General features: G+C 43.4%; 2 protein-coding genes across 7 annotated transcripts in view; one reads left to right on the top strand and one right to left on the bottom strand.

Moving 5' to 3' along the window:
• The window catches only part of LOC139546469 (piggyBac transposable element-derived protein 4-like), a 226,838-nt gene that overhangs the window by 133,980 nt on the left and 65,840 nt on the right, over positions 1-27,018 (top strand). The gene's annotated exons all lie outside the window — the stretch shown is intronic.
• On the bottom strand, positions 545-26,729 carry LOC139546780 (zinc finger protein 271-like). Of its 2 annotated transcripts, XM_071355566.1 has the most exons (5): positions 25,865-26,729; positions 25,483-25,580; positions 25,181-25,367; positions 20,970-21,746; positions 545-2,387 (listed from the first exon to the last, which is right to left on the bottom strand). In XM_071355566.1, the coding sequence occupies exons 1-5, from the start codon at positions 26,445-26,447 to the stop codon at positions 1,549-1,551; spliced, it is 2,484 nt and encodes an 827-aa protein (XP_071211667.1). In that variant the 5' UTR covers positions 26,448-26,729; the 3' UTR covers positions 545-1,548. The 2 variants fall into 2 exon arrangements, with proteins under 2 accessions (XP_071211667.1, XP_071211659.1); XM_071355558.1 differs by lacking the exon at positions 545-2,387 and having other exon boundaries at positions 20,064-21,746; positions 25,181-25,358; positions 25,865-26,727.

Raw genomic sequence — 27,018 nt, 5'->3', positions numbered from 1 at the left:
ATATATTTTTCTAAAATGTTTTATGATGTGTAATTAGGTAGTTGACGTTGGTGTCTGTATTTACTCTGGCTACTCCCGTGCTATTTCTGACTGTAGCTATGATGGTAGCAGTAATGTAAAACTGATTTATAGCTCAAATATGCACATTTTTTGAACAAAACATAGATTTATTGTGTAACATGTTATAGGACTGTCATCTGAGGGAGTTGTTTCTAGGTTAGTTAGGTTGGTTCTAGGTTAGTTAGGTTGGCTTTGTGCATGCTACCTGCATGCTACCGGTGCTGTGAAAAATGTCTGTCCTCTTTTGTATTTGGTGGTGAGCTAACATAAATATACGTGGTGTTTTTGCTGTAATACATTTAAAAAATCGGACATGTTGGCTGGATTCACAAGATGTTTATCTTTCAAATGCTGTATTGGACTTGTTAATGTGTGAAAGTTAAATATTTTAAAAAAATAGATTTTGAATTTCGCGCCCTGCACTTGAGCTGGATGTTGTCATAAGTGTACCGACCTCGGGCTTGCAGCCCTAACAGGTTTTAAGTGTTTCAGTGACTTCATTAGCTGTGGTTGCTGATGCTTATATGGTTGAATCATCAGCATACATGGACACACATGCTTTGTTTAATGCCAGTGGCAGGTCATTGGTAAGAATAGAAAAGAGTAGAGGGCCTAGAGAGCTGCCCTGAGGTACATTACACTTTATATGTTTGACATTAGAGAAGCTTCCATTAAAACCCCTCTGAGTTCTAGTAGATAGATAGCTCTGAATCCACATTATGGCAGAGGTTGAAAAGCCATAGCACAGACATTCTTAAACAACAGGTTATGGTCAATAATATCAAAGGCTGCATTGAAATCTAACAATAGAGCTCCCACAATCTTCTTGTTATCAATTTCTCTCAACCAATCATCAGTCATTTGTGTCAGTGCAGCACATGTTGAGTGCCCTTCTCTATAAGCATGCTGAAAGTCTGTTTTTCATTTGTTTACAGAGAAATATCATTGTATTTGGTCAAACACAAATTTTCCCAACAGTTTGCTAAGAGCTGGCAGCAAGCTTATAGGTCTGCTGTTAGAACCAGTAAAGACCGTGTTTACCACTCTTGGGTAGTGGAATTACTTTGGCTTTCCTCCAGGCCTGAGGACAAAGACTTTCCTCTAGGCCCAGATTAAAAATATGACAGTTAGGAGTGGCTATAGAGTCAGCTACTGTCCTCAGTAGCTTCCCACCTAAGTTGTCAATGTCATTATTGATCGATAACAATTTTACAAAATGTAATACTTGCACTGCTTTTCTTTCATTATGATTTTTTACAAGTTTTTTTTCCATAATTCTTTATATCATTGATCTTGGCTTCCTAATAAAGTGTATTATTTTGTTGAGTTTGGTCACATCATTTCTCCATTTGCCAGCCAGATGTGCAGCCAGACTTATTAGCCACTCCTTTTGCCCCAACTCTTTCAAACATACAGTTTTTAAATTCCTCATCAATCCATGGAGCCTTAACAGTTCTAACAGTCAGTTTCTTAACAGGTACATGTTTATCAATAATTGGAAGAAGCAATTTCATATGGTTTCCCACAGTCTGAGCTTTTGTAAGCCTTCTCCTCTATGTGCAGTCTCATGTGTTCTTTCAGGTTGTTTAATTGGTTAAAACTCTTTCCAGACTGGGAGCAGTGGTAAGGCTTCTCCCCTGTGTGTATTCTCTCGTGTTTTTTCAGGTTCCCTGACCGGTTAAAACACTTGCCACACTGGGAGCAGTGGTAAGGCTTCTCCCCTGTGTGTATTATCTCATGTTCTTTCAGATGCCCTGACCGGCTGAAACACTTTCCACACTGGGAGCAGTGGTAAGGCTTCTCCACTGTGTGTATTGTCTCGTGTTTTTTCAGATCCCCTGACTGGCTGAAAAACTTTCCACACTGGGAGCATTGGTAAGGCTTCTCCCCTGTGTGTATTCTCTTGTGTTGTTTCAGGTTCCCTAACTGGTTAAAACACTTGCCACACTGGGAGCAGTGGTAAGGCTTCTCCCCTGTGTGTATTATCTCATGAACTTTCAGGGTCCTTAAATGGTTAAAACTCTTTCCACACTGGGAGCAGTGGTAAGGCTTCTCCCCTGTGTGTATTCTCTCGTGATTTTTCAGATGACCTGACTGGTTGAAAAACTTTCCACACTGGGAGCATTGGTAAGGCTTCTCCCCTGTGTGTATTATCTCATGAACTTTCAGGATCCTTAAATGGTTAAAACTCTTTCCACACTGGGAGCAGTGGTAAGGCTTCTCCCCTGTGTGTATTCTCTCATGTTTTTTCAGATCCCCTGACTGGTTAAAACTCTTTCCACACTGCAAGCAGTGGTAAGATTTCTCCCCTGTGTGTATTCTCTCATGTCGGTACAGGTCTTCTTGTTGGTTTGGACGTCCCTGGCTCTGGTTCCTCTGAGTCTGGTCTTTCTCCTGCCAAAGACAGTGTGTTTTTAAAAAAAGAGATCTGAATGAAACCTCCACATGATAAATAGGCCTTGCTACGAGGGTAAATCCTAATCAGATCGCTCAATAAGCTAAGGCCAGTTTTAACAATCTTAGTGTGATTTTAAAACAAATGTTGTAGAGTTTCCTGGTAATTACTGATAATGTTTACATGTGTTTATGTTGTTTATTTATGTTTATGTTTATTTATTCATTCTGTTTTACAAGTCAGAACACAAAAAACTAAACCGTTCTTGGACACTCAAGACACAGATGTCGCTTAATTCCAATCGAGCAGGTGGTTCTAAATATATAACTTTCATAGCTGTATGATACAGAATGCGACCTACAGTCGTGGCCAAAAGTTTTGAGAATGACACAAATATTAATTTCCACAAAGTTTGCTGCTTCAGTGTCTTCAGATATTTTTGTCAGATGTTACTATGAAATACTGAAGTATAATTACAAGCATTTCATAAGTGTCAAAGGCTTTTATTGGCAATGACATGAAGTTGATGCAAAGAGTCAATATTTGCAGTGTTGACCATCTTTTTCAAGACCTCTGCAATCCACCCTGGTGTCAATTAACTTCTGGGCTAAAACATCCTGACTGATGGCAGCCCATTCTTGCATAATCAATGCTTGGAGTTTGTCAGAATTTGTGGGGTTTTGTTTGTCCACCCGCCTCTTGAGGATTGACCACAAGTTCTCAATGGGATTAAGGTCTGGGGAGATTCCTGGCCATGGACCCAAAATATTGATGTTTTGTTCCCCGAGCCACTTATCACGTTTGCCTTATGGCAAGGTGCTCCATCATGCTGGAAAAGACATTGTTCGTCACCGAACTGTTACTGGATGGTTGGGAGAAGTTGCTCTCGGAGGATTTGTTGGTGGCATTCCTTATTCATGGCTGTGTTCTTAGGCAACATTGTGAGTGAGCCCACACTCTTGGCTGAAAGCAACCCCACACATGAATGGTGTCAGGATGCTTTACCGTTGTCATGACACAGGACTGATGGAAGCGCTCACCTTGTCTTCTCCGGACAAGCTTTTTTCCAGATGCCCCAAACAATCGAAAAGGGGATTCATCAGAGAAAATGACTTTACCCCAGTCCTCAGCAGTCCAATCCCTGTACCCTTTGCAGAATATCAGTCTGTGTGCAGATGCACTCACACCTGCCTGCTGCCATTCCTGAGCAAGCTCTGTACTGGTGGTGCCCTGATCCCGCTGCTGAATCAACTTTAGGAGACGGTCCTGGCGCTTGCTGGACTTTCTTGGGTTCCCTGAAGCCTTCTTCACAACAATTAAACCGCTCTGAAGCCTTCTTCACAACAATTGAACCGCTCTCCTTAAAGTTCTTGATGATCTGATAAATGGTTGATTTAGGTGCAATCTTACTGGCAGCAATATCCTTGCCTGTGAAGCCTTTTTTGTGCAAAGCAATGATGACGGCACGTGTTTCCTTGCAGGTAACCATGGGTGACAGAGGAAGAACAATGATTCCAAGCACCACCCTCCTTTTGAAGCTTCCAGTTTTGGGGGGGATTCAGTTCATTTGCATGGCAAAGAGGGACTTTGCAATTAATTACAACTCATCTGATCACTATTCATAACATTCTGGAGTATATGCAAATTGCCATCATACAAACTGAGGCAGCAGACTGTGAAAATTCATATTTGTGTCATTCTCAAAACGTTTGGCCACAACTTTACACACTTCCTTAAACATAAAATAAGTAAATAACTAATTTTAAGTGGAAGTCCAAAACTTATTTTTACGTCGAAGACACAAAGCACATCAGTAAAATCTCCCCGTTGTCGAAAGGGTTCGACACATGCTGTTTAAATGGCCCAATTTCTTATTTAGACGTTCACAGATTTTCAACATTGGGTCGAGCTGTGTCATTGGCCAACGAGACAACGGAACCAGTTTGTTGAGTTGTCTATAGTCAACGGTAAGACACAATTTACCGGTTGGTTTTAGAACAGATGTCAGAATCGACATCCAGCCTGAACGTTGATGTGTCGTCAAGTGGCAATATGGGGGTTACTGCGAATGCCTTTGACAGACAAGTAAACAGCGTACCTCCCTCGCCATCTAGGTCTAGGGAGGATGGAAGAGGCCCAATCATGGGAACAACCAGTTCAAAATCATGGAAGAAGTATTCGATCAATGTTCCTAGCTGAGTGTGCCGAGGAATGGAAATATCCGCTTGAGTCAGATTTTGTACCAGGGGGTAAGTGGATCTAGTGGTCAATTCCAACAGCGGGTTGCCATTGATAGTTAGCCCCAAGTCGAATAGTTGCGGAGAGGGTTGGAAGAACGCAGTGGTGCCTTCCACCCGGTATCCGGGCACCAGGTTCAGACTTACAGAAACCTCTGTGGTTCTTCCCGGAATCATCATGGCGGACTCAGAGGTACTGGTGCACTGTCCATCTCTGCTGCTGGGCACTGAGGTACTGGTGCACTGTCCATCTCTGCTGCTGGGCACTGAGGTACTGGTGCACTGTCCATCTCTGCTGCTGGGCACTGAGGTACTGGTGCACTGTCCATCTCTGCTGGTGGGCACTGAGGTACTGGTGCACTGTCCATCTCTGCTGGTGGGCACTGAGGTACTGGTGCACTGTCCATCTCTGCTGCTGGGCACTGAGGTACTGGTACACTGTCCATCTCTGCTGCTGGGCACTGAGGTACTGGTGCACTGTCCATCTCTGCTGCTGGGCACTGAGGTACTGGTGCACTGTCCATCTCTGCTGCTGTGCACTGAGGTACTGGTGCACTGTCCATCTCTGCTGGTGGGCACTGAGGTACTGGTGCACTGTCCATCTCTGCTGGTGGCCACTGAGGTACTGGTGCACTGTCCATCTCTGCTGGTGGGCACTGAGGTACTGGTGCACTGTCCATCTCTGCTGCTCTGCACTGAGGTACTGGTGCACTGTCCATCTCTGCTGCTCTGCACTGAGGTACTGGTGCACTGTCCATCTCTGCTGGTGGGCACTGAGGTACTGGTGCACTGTCCATCTCTGCTGGTGGGCACTGAGGTACTGGTGCACTGTCCATCTCTGCTGGTGGGCACTGAGGTACTGGTGCACTGTCCATCTCTGCTGGGCACTGAGGTACTGGTGCACTGTCCATCTCTGCTGGTGGGCACTGAGGTACTGGTGCACTGTCCATCTCTGCTGGTCGGCACTGAGGTACTGGTGCACTGTCCATCTCTGCTGCTGGGCACTGAGGTACTGGTGCACTGTCCATCTCTGCTGGTGGGCACTGAGGTACTGGTGCACTGTCCATCTCTGCTGGTGGGCACTGAGGTACTGGTGCACTGTCCATCTCTGCTGGTGGGCACTGAGGTACTGGTGCACTGTCCATCTCTGCTGCTGGGCACTGAGGTACTGGTGCACTGTCCATCTCTGCTGCTGGGCACTGAGGTACTGGTGCACTGTCCATCTCTGCTGCTGTGCACTGAGGTACTGGTGCACTGTCCATCTCTGGTGGGCACTGAGGTACTGGTGCACTGTCCATCTCTGCTGGTGGGCACTGAGGTACTGGTGCAATGTCCATCTCTGCTGGTGGCCACTGAGGTACTGGTGCACTGTCCATCTCTGCTGGTGGGCACTGAGGTACTGGTGCACTGTCCATCTCTGCTGCTGGGCACTGAGGTACTGGTGCACTGTCCATCTCTGCTGGTGGGCACTGAGGTACTGGTGCACTGTCCATCTCTGCTGCTGGGCACTGAGGTACTGGTGCACTGTCCATCTCTGCTGCTGGGCACTGAGGTACTGGTGCACTGTCCATCTCTGCTGCTGGGCACTGAGGTACTGGTGCACTGTCCATCTCTGCTGGTGGGTACTGAGGTACTGGTGCACTGTCCATCTCTGCTGGTGGCCACTGAGGTACTGGTGCACTGTCCATCTCTGCTGGTGGGCACTGAGGTACTGGTGCACTGTCCATCTCTGCTGCTGGGCACTGAGGTACTGGTGCACTGTCCATCTCTGCTGGTGGGCACTGAGGTACTGGTGCACTGTCCATCTCTGCTGGTGGGCACTGAGGTACTGGTGCACTGTCCATCTCTGCTGGTGGGCACTGAGGTACTGGTGCACTGTCCATCTCTGCTGGTGGGCACTGAGGTACTGGTGCACTGTCCATCTCTGCTGGTGGCCACTGAGGTACTGGTGCACTGTCCATCTCTGCTGGTGGCCACTGAGGTACTGGTGCACTGTCCATCTCTGCTGCTGGGCACTGAGGTACTGGTGCACTGTCCATCTCTGCTGGTGGCCACTGAGGTACTGGTGCACTGTCCATCTCTGCTGGTGGCCATAGTTGAGGGCTAAACTGGAGAGAACCTTCACAAGGCCTCCGCCTGATGGTCTATTTTGGAGAGCGTCTGTCACAATGTCTGCATTTTTCTCGCTTATCTAACATTTTCAGCCCCTCGGCATAGTTAGGATTTGCATCGTTGCTGAGGTCAGTGATCAATCTTTCCGTGGGTGAAGGTCCACTGATTAGAGGGGGAATGGGTGGAAACACATTTGATGGATTGCTCGTTGTTATAATGATCAGTTATTTCACTTTACGTAATATTTGGGTTTTTGAGTTGGAGGCTGCAAACACGATTTAACTCAGTTTGTAAATGTCAATGAATCATCAAGACTGAGTCAGTAATGCGAGTTGGTTATTACTGAACTTGCCAAAACAGATTTGATTGATTAAATCGGTTTTAATGATAAATCTAACCTGTATAGGCTATTTGGGAATTTTAACTTTAATTCACCTGAAAGAGTTGCTATCGCTAAGTTAACGTTGAAAAGTTTAACTATGTCTCATTGGTTAGAAGACATTAGTTTGTGTATTATTCCAATAACCAACCTGGAAAGGTAGTGTATCAATTTAATGTATGTATTAAATTGAATGAGACAATGATATCCAATCAGTTGAGACTGGTTTGATATCATACAGCGTAACCTGAATTATTTTAAAGTAATTATTGCCGATTCTTCACCACCGGAGGTCTCTATTAACACAAGCTAAAATCGCCAAGGTATCAGTGAAGGTGGAATTTCACAATGCTGTTAAAAGGTCTCCTTAAACACCATTGAACTGGTAAAACGGATTTAATCTATTAATCAATTTGAATGATTTGTCAACCCTGTATATGCTAAAGGTATTAGCTTTAATTAACCTGAAATAGTTGTTATATCTAAGTTCATGTGGAAAAGTTTAACCATCTCATTGGTTAGAAGACATTAGTGTGTGTATTATTCCAATAACCAACCTGGAAAGGTAGTGTAGCAATTTAATGTATTGTAATGACCCGGCTGGGTCATAAAGGGAAAAGAGACGGACTCTAGGTGTGCAGGTCAGAACACAGGTTTATTCCTAAACTGGGCTATTGTTCCGGCCACAGCCCACGCCGCTAAATGCCGAACGTACACAATGTTACCATGTCGAGTTAAGGGTCACTCTCATAGGAACTGATCAAGGCCCCGAACAGAAAAGAAAGAAAGATGAGACAGTAATCCCTATTGATGCATTTCCAAACCCCGCGGGATTACCCATCATACCCCCCCAACCTTTCCATCTGTCCTGACATATTTAACCCCTGCTAGTAGCCAGGAGAACCATAACACACCCACAAACACAGAACACAATACCGGGTCGTTACAGTATGTATTAAATTGAATGAGACAATGATATCCAATCAGTTGAGACTGGTTTGATATCCTACAGCGTAACCTGAATTATTTCATGAAAAATGACTGGCGATTCTTCGCCAGAGGTTACTGATAGCGCAAGCTGAGATCTCACATGATTCCCGCCCGGCGCGGGAATTCACTATGAACAAAGGGGGAAACAAAAATGGCTGCTCCCCTTTCTTAGCTTAGCATCTGGCGCAATGCTTAGCTTTCCTTCCACTTCGCCGCGCAAGGGAAGTTCCCCCCAACAAGGGAACGGGTTTACTAGGTGACGTCTCACGTTCAACCCTTAAACTCTTCACGTTACCAAATGCGAGAGGTAGAAAGATAATGGCTTCGCTTCGGTCAAACGAATATACCTACTCAAATTTCCGTAATGGCTGGCTCATATGTCCTCTGCTCTAGGAATTGCTTATGACCGAGTCAGATCACTCCTGAAAGCGACCTACTAGTTGGGCCACTAGTATTATTCTCAGAATGTCTACATCGGCTGGTACATATGCCCTAGCTCGTAGCATTCAGTAGACCCTCCGACACACTGACATTCGTCAGATGTACCACAGGGGTGGTTCTCTCCCGACCAGTATCTGGGTGAAATGGAACGACACACACACGCTTCTCCCACACCAGTCCTGCCTATAGCTATTAATGGTATATATGTATCTTGCTACACAATTGGTATGGAATTAACCCAAAAGTGCGGCCATAGTTTTATCTTCGATGCCTCCCACGGGGTGCCAATATGTCGTGACGTTGTATTAGTTAATGTGACGACTGCTGCTCATCGAATGATTAACGGTTTATAATTGCGTGATTAAATGAATCAGACAATTATTAACTCATTAACCTGGGCACCATGGGGAAAATTAGTTTTATTGAGTTTCTATTTCCCAAATTACCTCAAAGAATATCAGAATATCGATTTGACAACAGTCGCTAATTAATCAATTTCCTCTACAGTCTCATTCTGAACGTCGCATAATCCGGGAATCTGCACAAACCCGAGTCCCACCAATGAGTTCGTACCACACCAATTTTAGTTGACTATTTATTTACTAGAAAGCTAAAATGATAATAGAAGATACGCATAAACAAAAACACAGTCTAGGCTGTTGATTAGAACTTAGTACAACGGGCCAACACACTCTGACGCGTGTTCCCCAAAATGGGGATTTAAAAGAGAGAAAAAGAGAAAGTACACGAGAGAAATATACATTTGAGTGCATTTGTCAGCTATGCTTATTTGAACCCTAGCCTTGCCCCGAACTGCCGCTCTTATGGGTCTCTTATGGCCCTCGGGTCAGATGTGGGCGTAACCGCCTTTAGGGCAATTCTCCGGGAATCTGCATCATTGAAAAATAATGAATTGAAGTTGGAACATTTGTGACATTTGTAGGCTAGAGATTAAGAATGTTGGGCCATTAAGCGAGAAGTCGCTGGTTCGAATCCGCACGCCCCCCCAAGGTAGAAAAAAGCTGCCGTTCTACCCTTGAGCAAGGCAGTTAACCCCCAACAACTGCTCCCCGGGCGCCGATAACGTGGACGTCGATTAAGGCAGCCCCCGCACCACTCTGATTCAGAGGGGTTGGGTTCAATGCGGAAGACACATTTAGGGTGAATGGATTCAGTTGTGACTGACTAGATATCCCCTTTCCTTTCCCATCCCAGTCCTCCTTTAAGACTCCATAATGTTTCATCATTAGATGCTACAGTCCTCCTTTAAGACTCCATAATGTTTCATCATTAGATGCTACAGTCCTCCTTTATGACTCCATAATGTTTCATCATTAGATGCTACAGTCCTCCTTTAAGAGAGATCTTTGATGAAAACCTGCTCCAGAGCAGAACCTGCTGCTTGAACAGAGTTCTGAGTATAGGGTCTGAATACTTAAGTAAATGTAATATTTCAGTTTTGTATTTTTTGATAAATTAGCAAAATTATCAAACAAAAATGTTTGGTATTGTGTTTTTAGAAAAAGGCTGTAATGTAACAAAATGTGGAAAAAGTCAAGGGGTCTGAATACTTTCAGGAGGCACTGTCCTCTCCGATAGCAACGGCCAATAGCAGACCACTTCCTATATCAGGGACATAGTCGCTCCCGTCTTCCATGTGTGAAAGGTAACCTGGTGAATATCATAGAATCAGGGTTCTGTTAGGTAACCTGGTGAATATCATAGAATCAGGGTTCTGTTAGGTAACCTGGTGAATATCATAGAATCAGGGTTCTATTAGGTAACCTGGTGAATATCATAGAATCAGGGTTCTGTTAGGTAACCTGGTGAATATCATAGAATCAGGGTTCTGTTAGGTAACCTGGTGAATATCATAGAATCAGGGTTCTGTTAGGTAACCTGGTGAATATCATAGAATCAGGGTTCTGTTAGGTAACCTGGTGAATATCATAGAATCACGGTTCTGTTAGGTAACCTGGTGAATATCATAGAATCACGCTTCTGTTAGGTAACCTGGTGAATATCATAGAATCACGGTTCTGTTAGGTAACCTGGTGAATATCATAGAATCAGGGTTCTGTTAGGTAACCTGGTGAATATCATAGAATCAGGGTTCTGTTAGGTAACCTGGTGAATATCATAGAATCAGGGTTCTGTTAGGTAACCTGGTGAATATCATAGAATCAGGGGTCTGTTAGGTAACTTGGTGAATATCATAGAATCAGGGTTCTGTTAGGTAACCTGGTGAATATCATAGAATCAGGGTTCTGTTAGGTAACCTGGTGAATATCATAGAATCAGGGTTCTGTTAGGTAACCTGGTGAATATCATAGAATCAGGGTTCTGTTAGGTAACCTGGTGAATATCATAGAATCAGGGTTCTGTTAGGGAACCTTCAGTTCTATTTCAGTGACTCGTTAGTCTCTCACTTTGGGGATATAGTCAACTACTACAGAGCTCATACCCTCTCTGATGCCAAGTCTAGACAGGATCATCCCTCAGAGGTCCACACTCTACTCACCGTATGTGTAGTGATGTCCAGTCAGTAGAACCTCATGAAGGTACATCACCACAACATGCTGCATTACAGATCTCTTGAAAGATGCCTGTTGCGTCAAAAAACAGAACACTCAAAACATGAGCACAATGGCAGCTCTTCCTTTAAAGAACTCCAGGCCTCAAGAGGGCAGATAACCCAAAAACACAGGTGGAACTAAAAAATTGAGCCAGGATTTCTGGAGGGACTACTTTTACATGCGCACCTGGCAGATAAGCATGGGTATAAAATGTTTGGTCCTCAACATACACACAGCTCATTGTTCAACCCTAAAGACGCAACTGGTATGTAATGTTTGGAATTATTTATTATGTTGCATCCAGTGCTTAGCACAATTTACATGTTTAACTCTGGTAGTGGTGACTTTTGTTGTGGATATTTTCTGACTGCAGAAGTAATTGCTAGAAGTGCTAGATTAAATTGTTTAAACTGTTACTTTATTCAAAGCCATGCTTTGTTGCTGTGTCATGCATTGTTTAGTGTAAAATAATGCATGTTTATTCTCTGTTTAAGGTTATCAACCTATTCCTACTCCTACTCCTATTCCCTATTCCTTATTCCTCTGTCATTCAACTACTCTATTCAACAAATCAACTGTTTCAACATATTCAACAAATGGCATCAAAACCATAATAAAACACTGGAAAGGAATTGAGTTGTCCCTTTGCATTCTTCACGGGTTGAGCAAGCCGTTTTCAAGTTTGGGCAGAGCTGAAATAATTAGAACACCTAGACAACTTGACAATGCCTTTGAACAATGCCTATGTTGTAGCCATTCCTCTGGTGGATTGAGCAGTCAAGCCCTCCGGAGGTGTCAGATCCTTGCTACTATAGAACCTCATGAAGGTATGGGGGTGTAACTCATTATACGGATATAATGGCTGAAGTAAAGCAGTTTTAAACAAGATAAATCTAATTTCTATTCTTTCCAGCGGCTCCAACAGCAGAAATGGCCTCAAGCAAAATATAAAAATCCCAGGATGGGACTAGCTGTTTGGGTACTGGGCGTAGGTGACCCTTCATAAAACAACAGATCAGGGGGTGTTCCACTGTATAGTTGTTGCAGCCTAAATGGCAGCCAAATATACATTTATAGTTGAAAAGGCTTTCCTTCGTCAGAAGGCAGAGTAGCTCTGAAACAGAGCAAACAAAGGGGCTGATTTGTTTCTGATCTCACCATCTGTTAAATACACTGTGCTATAGTAATTATTGTGCTATAGTGAGTGTGTGGCTCTAGAACTCTGAATAGAGTTTATTCTCAAGGAGAGCGGTCACGTGTGTTGAGAAGCAGAGGATCACTGGTTTGAGCCTGGTATGGGGACAGGGACAGTGGAGGAATTTCAACTGTTAGCATCAGTTACACATTTTATTAATAAAGTTAGTCATTTCAAAATGAAACCATCTTCTGTAAGGTCTATATGTTGGAGTTCAGGCTTTATTTGACCTGTTAAAGTAGGAAATGAAATGAACTTTGTCCATTACAGAGACGGAGGTCAAGACAAAAAAAGGAGCTTGTTTTAAAATATATATTGGCCTGTTTAACAAGTTGTGTAGATCAGATATTAATGAAGCAATACAGACCACATTGAAGTGTCTGGAGTTTAGTTTGTGTGTTCTAGAGTCTTGTAAAGATAGGGGCGGTTGACTGGGACAGACAATGTAACATCCATGTTTTTAGGAAAAGGTTTTGTAAAACAAGCACCTTACATCAGATCATCTTGAAACTTTCTCTCTAAAGCTAACTTTCATCAAGGTTTAATATGGTCTATTTGTTTCTCTCTTTTCATTGGCAGAATCCTTTTTCAGTGTTATGATATTCATAACATCCATATCCACCAGTCTATCTTCCTGTCAACTAACAGAACTCTGCTGGTTGTCCTGGTAACAGATACCAGATCTATTGTATTTGTTCAAACTAAACTACAGCACTTACTTTGATGAGTCAAATCTGATCCTTTCTTCTCTTCTCCTCCTCTCACAGTTCCACTCAGCCCCGTTGTTTTCCTGCAGTCCACCAGCAGCACAGACAACCTCTTCATACCCAGCAGTAAGGTGCTACCGGGAGAGGCATGACACGGGGACTCCGGGAGGGAGGAAGGGCTAGCGTTGTCCTGGTAACCATAGAGGGGACACAGACACATATCATTATGGATGCTTATGTCACTGTTGACATAAAGTGCTTTACAGAAACCCAGCCCAGACCCCGATAGAGCAAGCTGTATACTAGACCAGACCAAGCTGTACCATCTGGTGTTGTGATCTGGAGAGACTCTTCTCTTCCTCGTCAGCATCAGGATGTTGTTGAGGCTCCCCAGAGGATCCCCAATAGTCATGTCTCTCTCCTGTGTGAATGAGAACATCAAACAGATAGTGAACTTACGACCGTCTATTATAATCATAGGGTCTTACAAGAGGCATTAATCTCTCTAAACAGCCTAAAATGCAAATGTTAAAGGGTCGTTCCACTAAATGGGTGCCTTTTGCATCCCTTTGATATTTTAAGTATAAATTATGCTCCAACATTGCATTTTAAAAGCCTGTTATACTAGATGAGATGCACTTTAATGTAGACCACATGGATAATTTAATAAATCTAATTTAAAAGTCCCCAAAATATATGTACCAATGGCAGATTAAAACTAACAAAGGCAGATGGCCCCTTTAACAATTCCTACAGTACTGAATAACATATTCAAGTGTAGAACTTCAGTAGAATGCCCCTTAAAACCCCCACATTAGTTCAACAACGGCAGAGTGTATGACTCTGTGTTTAAGACAGTACTCACTGGTGTTAATCTGATATTCTGTCTCCTCCACTTTCACTCCCAAGACGTCTTCCTTCTTCACCTCTACTGAGATAGCATCCTCTTCCTCTCTAAAAGGTTCTTCCTCTGTTTCCTCTATAACATCCTCTTCTTCTTTCACGACAATGTTCAGCCTCAGAGCTTCTTTCTGCATACAGCAGACCTCTTCTTCTTTAACGGGGGAGGAGTAGTTTAGTGAGCTCATGGTCTGGGATGTTAGAATTAGCGACTAGCCTAGTGCTAGGCTCAGTATCAATGTTTAACAACTTTGCAAATTGAACAAGCAAATAAGGTTAAAGTTAACCAGTTGATACGTCAACTGAACTGCGTTAACAACACTGAGATTAGCTAATGTACATTAACATGGTCTAAAGCGTCAATCTTTCAGTTTTATGTTGGCTAGCAAGCTACCGAGGTGGTTGAAAGAGTAGCCGCGTTGTTGTTCCTGAAGAAGCGTCCCGTCCAGTCCATTATACGTCACGCAAGAAGCATCACCGGAAAGACGCCCATCGCCATCAGCTGGCTGGAGTGGGTAACGCAGTTTGGAAACAACAGTTACTACACTTTTGTATTGGAAAAAACGTCCGAATAATTTAACAATAAGCTGATATATTGTAAATGATGAATACATACATCTATGAATAGGTAGTGTTTTAATAAACATTTTTCACATTCGTTTTTATCTAGATGTGACGGTACTATTCCCTTAAAGCTACACTCTTTAAGATACAAATCATCCTGTAAACCAGGGGTGGGCAACTCCAGTCCTCGGGGGCCTGATTGGTGTCACACTTTTTCTCCCTCCCTAGCAAACACAGCTGATTAATCAAACTGCATCCTAATCTGAAGATTATGATTAGGTGATTAGTGGAGTCTGGTGTGTTAGCTGGGGCTGGAAGCTATGATCCCTTATTGATGTCACTAGTTAAATCCCCTTCAATCAGTGTAGATGAAGGGGAGGAGACAGGTGAAATAAGGCATTTTAGGCCTTGAGACAAATGAGACATGGCTTGTGTACGTGTGCCATTCAGAAGGTGAATGGGGAAGACAAAATATTTAAGTGTCTTTGAACGGGGGATGGTAGTAGGTCCCAGGCACCGGTTTGTGTCAAGAACTGCAACGCTGCTGGGGTTTTCCAGCTCAACGGTTTCCCATGTGTACCAAGAATCATCCACCACCCAAACAGGGGTGTTTAAGATGAGGCAGGACGATTTGTTTTTTCATGAGCATGGCCTTAATTCTATTACAGCATATTGGATGACTGTCATTCATATTCCATTCACCCTGTTCAATGTAACAGCAATAGGTTTTGGCTACAACATGATACTAGAATTTTCCCTATACCCATCATGAGATTGCCTATGAATGAAAGTTTAGAACGTAAGTGCACACAGGTCGAGATAGGTTTTATAGGTGAGAGACAGTCTTGAAGACATCACCAACTAATTATCATGGTCCAAACACACCGAGACAGTCGTGAAGAGGGCACGACAACAACTTTTCCACCTCAGGAGACTGAAAAGATTTGGCATGGGTCTCCAGATCCTCAAAAGACCTACAGCTGCACCATCGAGAGCATCCTGACCGGTTGCATTACCGCCTGGTATGGCAACTGCTCGGCATCTGACCGTAATGCACTACAGAGGGTAGTGAACATCACTGGGGCCAAGCTTCCTGCCATCCAGGACAATTATAAAGAAAGCCCAAAAAATTGTCAGATGCTCCAGTCACCCAAGTCATAGACTGTTTTCTCTGCTCCCGCACGTCAAGCGGTACCGGAGCACCAAGTCTAGAACCAAAAGGCTCCTTAACAGCTTCTACCCCCATAAGCCATAAGGCTGCTGAACAATTAATAAAATGGCCACCTGGACTATTTACATTGACCCCACCTCCATTTGTTTTGTACACTGCTGCTACTTGCTGTTTATTATCTATGAAATGTCACTTCACCCCTACCTACATGTACAAATTACCTCGACTAACCTGTACCCCCGCACATTGACTCGGTACCAGTACCCCCTGTATATAGCCTTGTTATTGTTATTTTATTGCGTTACTTTTTATAATTTTTTACTTTTGGTCATTTGCTCATTTTCTTAACTCTTCTTGAACTGTACTGTTAGTTAAGGGCTTGTAAGTAAGCAATTCACTGTAAGGTCTACACTTGTTGTATTCGGCGCATTTGACAAATAAAGTTTGATTTTATTTGACAAATTCAGGTATGTTTATCCCGTTTTTTTCTGTTTAAGAAACGTTTGTCTCTAGAGAGTTGAAAACAGCAGGTCTGGGACAGGTAGCACCTCCGGTGAACAGGTCAGGGTTCCATAGCCGCAGGCAGAACAGTTGAAACTGGAGCAGCAGCACGGCCAGCTGGACTGGGGACAGCAAGGAGTCATCATGCCAGGTAGTCCTGAGGCATGGTCCTAGGGCTCAGGTCCTCCGAGAGAGAGAAAGAAAGAAAGAGAGAAAGAGAGAGAGCATACTTAAATTCACACAGGACACCGGATAAGACAGGAGAAATACTCCAGATATAACAGACTGACCCCAGCCCCTCGACACATAAACTACTGCAGCATAAATACTGGAGGCTGAGACAGGAGGGGTCAGGAGACACTGTGGCCCCTTCCGATGATACCCCCGGACAGGGCCAAACAGGCAGGATATAACCCCACCCACTTTGCCAAAGCACAGCCCCCACACCACTAGAGGGATATCTTCAACCACCAACTTACCATCCTGAGACAAGGCCGAGTATAGCCCACAAAGATCTTCGCCATGGCACAACCCAATGGGGGGTGTCAACCCATGAATACGTCTGCACAGTATTGTCTCATCTCGTTGGCGGTTATGATATTGTTTAGTACCTTGAGCGGGGTTGAGGTGCACCCATGACCAGCTCGGAAACCGCATTGCACAGCGGAGAAGGTTCATGCTGAAAGAGCTCTGATAGGTTGGAGGATGTCCTCCGGAAGTTGTCATAATTACTGTTTAAGTCTATGGAAGCCTTGAGAACCATGAGCCTCATAGGTTTTTGTATTGAAGTCAATGTACCCAGAGGAGGATGCAAAATAGTATGTTTTATTCAATTATTTTTTTATTCAATTATTTGTTGATGTGATTATATTTAGTATAGTTTTATCCAAAAATTATAATTTATTAATGTTTTACCAATTTATTTTATTCTGAAACTCACTGAAAATCCCTTCCCACAATTATGTCATGTTGGCTCGATGTCCTTTGGGTGCAGTGGAGGCTCCTCAGAGGAGGAAGGGGAAGACCATCCTTCTCTGAGGAGTGAAGACTGCACCCAAAGGACATCCAGCCAACATGACACAATTGTGGGAAGCATTGGAGTCAACATGTGCCAGCATCCCTGTGGAAGGCTTTGGACACTTTGAGGAGTTCATGCCCCGACAAATTGAGACTCTTCTGAGGGAAAAGGAGGAGGTTCCTAGTCCATATTAGGACTTTTATTTCTCTCCAAATGTTTGGTATGATCAGTGTATATATATATAAATAAAATATTGCATGACCAAAAGCACAATTCTATTTTTGTAAAAATGAGACAAGAGTACGAGCATATGTGTGTTCTCTCATGAACTTTAAGTAGCCTGTATTTGATGTGATATACTCGAGACAGGATTGTGTCACGGCACAGATCTGGGGAAGTGGACCAAAACATTTCTGCAGCATTGAAGGTCCCCATCATCTTAAAAGGAAGAAGTTTGAAACCACCAAGACCCTTCCTACTGCTGGCTGCCCGGCCAAACTGAACAATCGGGGGAGAAGGGCCTTGGTCAGGGAGGTAACCAAGAACCCAATGGTCACTCTGACAGAGCTCCTCTGTGGAGATGGGAGAACCTTCCAGAAGGACAACCATCTCTGCATCACTCCACCAAGCAGGACGTTACGGTAGAGTTGCCAGACGGAAGCCACTCCTCAGTAAAAGGCACATGAAAGCCAGATTGGAGTTTGCCAAAAGGCACCTAAAGGACTATCAGACCATGAGTAACAAAATTCTCTGGTCTGATGAATGCCATGGGTCACGTCTGGAGGAAACCTGGCACCATTTCTACGGTGAAGCATGGGGTTGGCAGCATCATGCTGTGGGGATGTTTTTCAGCGACATGGACTGGGAGACTCTTCAGGATCGAGGGAAAGATGAACGGAGCAAAATACAGAGAGATAATTTTTGAAAACTTGCTCCAGAGCACTCAGGACCTCAGACTGGGGCAAAGGTTAACCTTCCAATAGGACAACGACCCTACGCACAAAGCCAAGACAATGCAGGAGTGGCTTTGGGAGACGTCTCTGAATGTCCTTGAGGGGACCAGCCAGAGCCCGGATTTGAACCCGATTTAACATCTCTGGAGAGACCTGAAAATAGCTTTGTAGTGACACTCCCCATCCAACCTGACAGAGTTTGAGAGGATCTGCAGAGAAGAATGGGAGAAACATAAGGCTCCTGCTGCTGCGGTCCTCAAGGGCAAATTGACAGATTTTTCACCTAGTTGTCTTTGGGATTCAAACCAGAGATCTTTCGGTTACTGGCCCAACACTAGTAACCGCTAGGCTACCTGCAGCAGGAGCCCCATGTTGACAGGAGAGCCCACCTTTATTTTTCCCTCATTATGAACATTCATATTGGTCAACAGTCAACCTATTGTGTGTATTGAACATTAATATTGGACTGTAGCTGCTAGCTAACTGGCTACCGATCAACCTATTGTGTGTATTGAACATTCATATTGGACTGTAGCAGCTAGCTAACTGGCTACTGATCAACCTATTGTGTGTATTGAACATTCATATTGGACAGCCTTACCTATAGAGTAGCACCACCACCCATCAGCCCATTCTCTTCTTGACGTCAAAGCTGCAGTGTATTGTTGGTATAGTTTTTGATGAATAATAATTCAAATTGTGAAAATAGAAGTGTACAATTTATATATATATATATTTAATCAACTTTAAGATACTGTTTGCCTCTATGCAGATGTAGAAGCTGAATAGGAATATACATTATCAATAAATAGTTGATTGTTCTTTTTTCACATCATACTAAGAATACTGAGCCACAACCTGTAAATGTGACCATACTATTCCTTTAAAGCCCCTCTGTCAGATATAAATCATCAGAGTGGGAAACCAACTGACATGGAAACAATGGAGCAAATGTATCACTATCAGAGGGGTGTATTATGACATCATATAGAACTACTCAGACATTCCAAATCAGGCTTCATCCATATCATGAAGGTGGATATTGATCCAACCATTTCAAAAGTAATGACCGGGCTGATGGAAACAGGATATGCCTGTACAATTTTATTAATGCAGACAGACAATTTGTTAGTTCGTTTTACATGGTGGGGTCTTTTTGTGTCAGTAAAAATGTATGAATGAGAAATGGCGATGGAAACTCCTTTATGTGCAAATATTTATATAATAACCATCACATCTCAGTTAACTTGGAGTCACGTGATGATATGTTGTGTGGTCCTCCCTCTACGACTTGGGAACCCATGCAGTTTATTAGGCTACAGATGAAATAAGTTATGAACTTCACAGGGTGGTGAAACTGCATGTGATGAGCTTGATGCTCCTTTCCAATACATTTTGATGGTCTTATTCTGGTGACATGATGATTGATGCTTGGTTGCCATTTGACAAATAAAATAATATCTCTCTTATCCATAATAATCTCATCATGTAGGTAGCCTACCAGCACTGTATATGTGAGCTGCTGACTACAGTGCACGGGACAAGAGCACATTTTCTATATATAACAGCTTTTTAAACCCTCAAAGTTGAAAATGTGATGGAAACCCATTTAACTTGTATTTTTCATACGGTATATGGGATTTTAACAGCAAAAGTTTTTTTATTTGTCACACAAAGCCTTATGTCTGCAATTAGTCTGTTTGAAAGAAACATTTCTGGTGGGAAAATGCATATATTGTTTTGTACATATTTAAGAATATTCACATGAAAATCTGTCGCAAATTGCACGGAAACTTAGCTACTAAGGTGGATATTGATCCAACACCTGCCACTTATTCAAACCAGCCCACTGGGCACAGACGTCAGTTCAACATCTAGTTTCTATTTACATTTCTTTGAGTCGTGAATTCAACATGAAATCAACACAAAATGTCACCTGTCATTGGATTTAGCTTACAAGTTGGGTGAAAAATAAATAAAGATTCCTGATGTTGACGGCTTTTTACAAATCCAATCAGTTTTCTGCATTGATCTAACATCACATGGATTTGTTTTGTTGAAATGACGTGGAAACAACATTTATTCAACCAGTGGGAGGCTTGTAAATGACCCCAGGAAAGTAAAACAAAGAACTCTTCATTGAGACAATGATAAACAGCAATCTGTGGGAGAGTTGTGGTGGATATTATAAAATAAGGATCTGCTGGAGTCCAAGTCAAACCAAGATTCTTTATTTCTGAGCTCAGAGAGAATAACAGTTACACAGCGCAGTGTAGACAGTCTGAATTCCTGAAGCATTGGGTGATGAGCACATATCTTTATAGTTTCCTGTTCCTGGGAGGGACTTTATTCATACAAGGACACAGGTGCAGCTGGTTTGCAACACAGGATGATACTCCCAGGAACAGGAGATTATAATAGGTCAGTTTCACAAGGTTAGTCACATACGCAGATATGTGGACACATACAATTAACATTTTGCATTACAGAGTCTGTGAACCTTTTCATGTCATTAAATCATCAGTGGGCCAACAATGCAAATTTAAACAATGGAGCAAATGCATTACATGCAAATATCACTTGATTTTCTGTAGTGCTGGAGGAATGCTGGAGGAATGACATGCAGATAATCACACAAAGAGTTTAAAAAAGGACCCCCCGTGGGGAATGAACCCACAACCCTGGCGTTGCAAGCGCCATGCTCTACCAACTGAGCCACACGGGACCGTTTGGTCCGTTTAATTATTCTCTCCTGTGTGGATTCGCACATGATGTTTAAGTGACTGTGATGAGTAATATGTCTTCCCACAGTCTGAGCATTTGTAAGGCTTCTCCCCTGTGTGCAGTCTCATGTGTTCTTTCAGCTTTCCTGAATAGTTAAAACGCTTTCCACAGTGGGAGCAATGGTAAGGCTTCTCCCCTGTGTGTATTCGCTCATGAGCTTTCAGGTTTCCTAAATGGGTAAAACGCTTTGAACACCGGGAGCAGTGGTAAGGCTTCTCCCCTGTGTGCAGTCTCTTGTGTTCTTTCAGGTTTCCTAAATGGGTAAAACGCTTGGCACACTGGGAGCAGTGGTAAGGCTTCTCCCCTGTGTGCACTCTCATGTGTTCTTTCAGGCTTCCTAATTGGATAAAACGCTTTGCACAATGGGAGCAGTGGTACGGCTTCTCCCCTGTGTGTATTCGCTCATGAGCTTTCAGGCTTCCTGACTGGTTAAAACTCTTTCCACACTGGGAGCAGTGGTAAGGCCTCTCCCCTGTGTGCAGTCTCATGTGTTCTTTCAGGCTTCCTAATTGGGTAAAACTCTTTCCACACTGGGCGCAATGGCATGGCTTCTCCCCTGTGTGTATTCGCTCATGAGCTTTGAGGGTGTCTAACCGCTTAAAACTCTTTCCACACTGGGAGCAATGGTGTGGCTTCGTTCTTATGTGTACCCTCTCATGTCTTTTCAAGCTAACTAACTGGTTAAAACTTTTTCCACAATGGGAGCAGAGGTGTCGTCTTGCTGGTTTGGACGTCTTTGGTTCCTCCAAGGTTGGTTTTCCTCCTGCAAAAGACAGTGTTAATTTTAAGAGATGCCAGAATGAAATCTCCACATGATAAAACTGCCTTGCTGAGGTTTAATCCAAATCACATCCCTCAATATCCTGATGCCAGTTTTCAAACATTTCATAATTTAAAACAAATGATGTAGAGCTTCCTGGTAATAACTGATAATATGTTTACATTACTTCATTATTCTTTCTGTTATATAAGTCAGAACACAAAACACTAGACAGTTCTAGAACAATGAAGACACAGACTGGATTCCTATCAGCAGGTGGTTCTATATATATATAACCTTCATAGTTGTATGATACAGAATGTGACCTACACACTTCCTTGAACCTAAATTAAGTAAAGAAGTCATTTTGTGTGGAAGTTTCATTTTTACATTGGAGACAGACACAAAGCACATCAGTAACATCTCCCCGTTGTCGATAGGGTCGACACATTCCAAGATGGCGTAGCAGTCGGACGTGTGTTTTGTCTTGTCCCGTCCTGTCCCATGTAAATATTTATATATAGTGTTTTCATTTCGTATATATTTCGTATATATTTTAATCTCACTTTCCATCTACGGACTGAATTAACTTTCCTGCAACCCGCCTCACCCAATGTGGTACAGATCTGCTATTTTTATACTTTAGAACCGGAACCCCCATAAGAAGCTAGCCAGCTAACTAGCTACTGGCTACTAGTCAGTTAGCCACTGCTAGCGGTCTTCACCATTAACCCGGACACCAGCCAGCTTCAGCCTGGTCAATACCTGCCAGTCTGCACAGCGCGATATCAACCCAGAGCATATCGGACTGCTTTTTCTCTACCACATCACCGGATTCCTACCGCAAGCTTTGAACCTTTACACATCGCAGCTAGCTAGCTGCAATCCGAGTAGCTACTCCTGGCAAACGTCTCTGTCCCGAAGCAAGCACCACTTAGACTTGAACTAGCCTCGAACTAGGCCCATCTCCCAGCTTGCCAAAGTGATCCACCAGCTAATTCTTGGGCTACAATACCTCTTTTGCCAATTGGCCTGGACCCATTACTGCCGACACGGAGCCCCGCCGATCCATCACGACTGGTCTGCCGACGTAATCGCCCGACATCGCCGAAGACCCATCTGCTAGCCCCTGCCCGCTAGCTGTCTGAATCACCGTGTCTCCAGTAATCGCCCGACATCGCAGAAGACCCATCTGCTAGCCCCGGCCCGCTAGCTGTCTGAATCACCGTGTCTCCAGCTCGCCTAGCGTAGTAGCGACTACCGAACGGCTCCCTGACTCACCTATTGCTGCTCATTGGACCCTATGATCACTCGGCTACACATGCCTCTCCCTAATGTCAATATGCCTTGTCTATTGCTGTTTAGGTTAGTTATTATTGTTTTATTTCATTGTAGAGCCCCCAGCCCCGCCCAACATGCCTTAGATAGCCCTTTTTTCCCACCCCGCACACATGCAGTGACCTCACCTGGGTTAACTGGTGTCTCTAGAGACAAAACCTCTCTCATTATCACTCAATGCCCAGGCTTACCTCCACTGTACTCACATCCTACCATACCCTTGTCTGTACATTATGCCTTGAATCTATTCTACCGTGCCCAGAAATCTGCTCCTTTTACTCTCTGTTCTGAACGCACTAGATGACCAGTTCTTATAGCCTTTAGTCATACACTTATCCTACTCCTCCTCTGGTGATGTAGAGGCTAACCCAGGACCTGCAGCCCCACTCCCATTCCCCAGGCGCTCTCATTTGTTGACTTCTGTAACTGTAAAAGCCTTGGTTTCATGCATGTTAACATCAGAAGCCCCCCCCCCCTAAATTTGTTTTATTCACTGCTTTAGCACACTCCGCCAACCCTGATCTCCTAGCCGTGTCATTTTCTGACAAGATAGAACTTCCAAAGGGGGCAGAGTTACAATCTACTGCCGAGTTCTGTCATACTATCCAGGTCTGTGCCAAAAACAATTAGAGCTTCTACTTTTAAAAATCCACCTTTCCAGAATCAAATCAAATCAAAGTTTATTTGTCACGTGCGTCGAATACAACAGGTGTAGACCTTAGAGTGAAATGCTTACTTACAGGCTCTAACCAATAGTGCGAAAAAAAAGGTATGTGTGTGTAGGTAAGTAAAGAAATAAAATAACAGTAAAAAGACATTTGAAAATAACAGTAGCAAGGCTATATACAGACACCGGTTAGTCAGGCTTATTAAGGTAGTATGTACATGTAGGTATGGTTAAAGTGACAGAAACAAGTCTCTCACCGTTGCCGCTTGTTATAGATTCCCCTCAGCCCCCAGCTGTGCCCTGGACACCATATGTGAATTGATTTCCCCCCAATCTATCTTCAGAGTTCGTACAGTTAGGTGACCTAAACTGGGATATGCTTAACACCCCGGCCGTCCTACAATCTAAGCTAGATGCCCTCAATCTCACATAAATTATCAAGGAACCTACCAGGTACAACCCTAAATCTGTAACCATGGGCACCCTCTTAGATATTTGTAGCACTGCTTTGCTGTATCTTGGCCAGGTCGCAGTTGTAAATGAGAACTTGGATAAATAAAGGTGGGAAAAAAAGGCAATTTTTATTTATTTAGAAGTTCACACATTTTTTAAACATTTTGACTATCATTAATGTCATGATATTTTGAGTAAAGTAAAAAAAGAATGAAATATTTTGGGTAGATGTTCCAAAAATATAAATATGTAAAGTGTTGGTCCCATGTTTCATGAGCTGAAATAAAACATCCCAGAATTTTTCCACACGCATGAAAGATAATTTCTCTCAAATCTGGTTCACAAATTTGATAACATCCCTGTCAGTGAACATTTCTCCTTTGCCAAGATAATCCATTCACCTGACAGGTGTGGCATATCAAGAAGCTGATCAAACAGCATGATCATTACGCAGGTGCACCTTGTGCTGGGGACAATAAAAGGCCACTAAAATGTTCAGTTTTGTCACACAACACAATGCCACAGATGTCTCAAGTTTTGAGGGAGCGTGCAATTGGCATGCTGACTGCAGGAATATCCACTGGAGCTGTTACCAGAGAATGTAATGTTAATTTCTCTACCATAAGCCGCCTCCAACGTTGTTTTAGAGAATTTGGCAGTACATCCGACCGGTCTCACAACCGCAGACCATGTATAACAACGCCAGCCCAGGACTTCCACATCGTCTGAGCACCCGCCACCCAGAGCTATTTGACCAATTAGGAGAGTGATGTGGTGCTGCAGCAGTTGACCTGGCCTCCACAATCAACCGACCTCAACCCAATTGAGAAGGTTTGGGATGAGTTGGACCGCAGAGTGAAGGAAAAGTAGCCAACATGTGCTTAGCATATGTGGGAACTCCTTCAAGACTGGTTGTCCTGGTAACAGATACCAGAGGGCAGATCTATTTTATTTGTTCAAACTAAACTACAGCACTTACTTTGATGAGTCAAATCTGATCCTTTCTTCTCTCCTCCTCCTCTCACAGTTCCACTCAGCCCCGTTGTTTTCCTGCAGTCCACCAGCAGCACAGACAACCTCTTCATACCCAGCAGTAAGGCGCTACCAGAAGAGGCACAACACGGGGACTCCGGGAGGACGGAAGGGCTAGCGTTGTCCTGGTAACCCTAAAGAGGGGACACAGACCATTATGGATGCTGATGTCACTGTTGTCATAAAGTGCTTAACAGAAAACCAGCCCCGGATAGAGCAAGCTGTATGCTAGACCAGACCAAGCTGTACCATCTGGTGTTGTGATCTGGAGAGACTCTTCTCTGCCTCGTCAGCATCAGGATGTTGTTGAGGCTCCCCAGAGGATCCACAATAGTCATGTCTCTCTCCTGTGTGAACGAGAACATCAAACAGATTGTAAACTTATGATCTTCTATTACAATCATAGGGTCTAACAAGAGGCATGAATATGTCTAAAAAGGGCCTAAAATGGCCACTTCCATCATGATTTTATTAAATATTTTTTGTGATGCAAATGTAAAAGGGTCGTTCCACGAATTGGGTGAGTTTTGCATTCCTTTTAAGTATAAATTATGCACCAATATTGAATTTTAAAACCCCACATTAGTTCAACAATGGCAGAGTTTGTGCCCCTGTTTAAGACAGTACTCACTGGTGTTAATCTGATCTTCTGTCTCCTCCTCTTTCACTCCCAAAACGACCTCCTTCTTCACCTTTATTGAGACAGCCTCCTCTTCCTCTCTAAAAGGTTCTTCCTCTTTTTCCACTATAACATCTTCCTCTTCCACTCTGCCTGCCTCTATCCCCTCTCCCACTCCTAAAGGTTCTTTATTTTTTTTCACAGCAACATCCTCCTCCTCTTTCACAGCCTCCTCTGCCTCCTCTTTCATTCTGAAAATGTCTACCTCCTCCTCTTCCACTGTGACAGCCTCTATCCCCTCTTCCTCTTTCACTACAATATGTTCTTTCTCATATTTCACTGTAATACCCTCATCCTCTTCTTTCAGTGTGATATTCTCCTCTTCCTCCTTTTTCATTCTGAAAGCTTCTTCCTCCTCCTCTTCCACTGTGAGAGCCTCCATCCCCTCTTCCTCTCCAAACGGAGACTTCTCTCCTTTCACTGTAACACCCTCTTCTTCTTCTTCTTTGACGACAATGTTAAGCCCCAGAGCTTCTTTCTCCGTCCAGTAGACCTCCTCTTCTTTAGCAAGGGGCGAGTAGTTTAGTGAGCTCATGGTCCGGGATGTTAGCTAGCTAGTTAACATTAGCGACTAGCCCAGTGCTAACCTCAGTATCAATCTTTAACAAGTTTGCAAATTGAACAACCAAATTAGCTTAAAGTTAACCAGTAGAAACGTCAACAGAATTGTGTTTAAAACACTGAGATTAGCTAATGTACATAAACATGGTCTAAAGCGTCAATGTTTCGCATTTAAATTAGCTAGCAAGCTACCGAGCTGGTTGAAAGAGTAGCCGTGTTGTTGTTCCTGAAGAAGCGTTCAATCCACAAGATTATACAAGAAGAGTCACCTGAAAGACGCATATCGCCATCTGCTGGCTGGAGTGGGTAACGCAGTTTGGAAACAACAGTTACTACACTTTTGTATTGGAAAGAACGTCATAATAATTTAACAATAAACTGATATATTTTCTCTTCCATCTTACAAATAATACTTTCCTGTACACAGATTGATTGAATTTATTTGACAGTTTGTAAAATACATACAATAAGGGCGCTCCAGCTGGTAACGCCTCCACATACAATTTAAGAAAATCATGAAGGATAACACAATAATGCTTAACAGA

The sequence above is a fragment of the Salvelinus alpinus genome, chromosome 2 (assembly GCF_045679555.1).
Source record: "Salvelinus alpinus chromosome 2, SLU_Salpinus.1, whole genome shotgun sequence".
NCBI lineage: Eukaryota > Metazoa > Chordata > Actinopteri > Salmoniformes > Salmonidae > Salvelinus > Salvelinus alpinus.
Note: the sequence above shows the minus strand (reverse complement) of the source record. Positions and strands in the feature narration are given on the sequence as shown.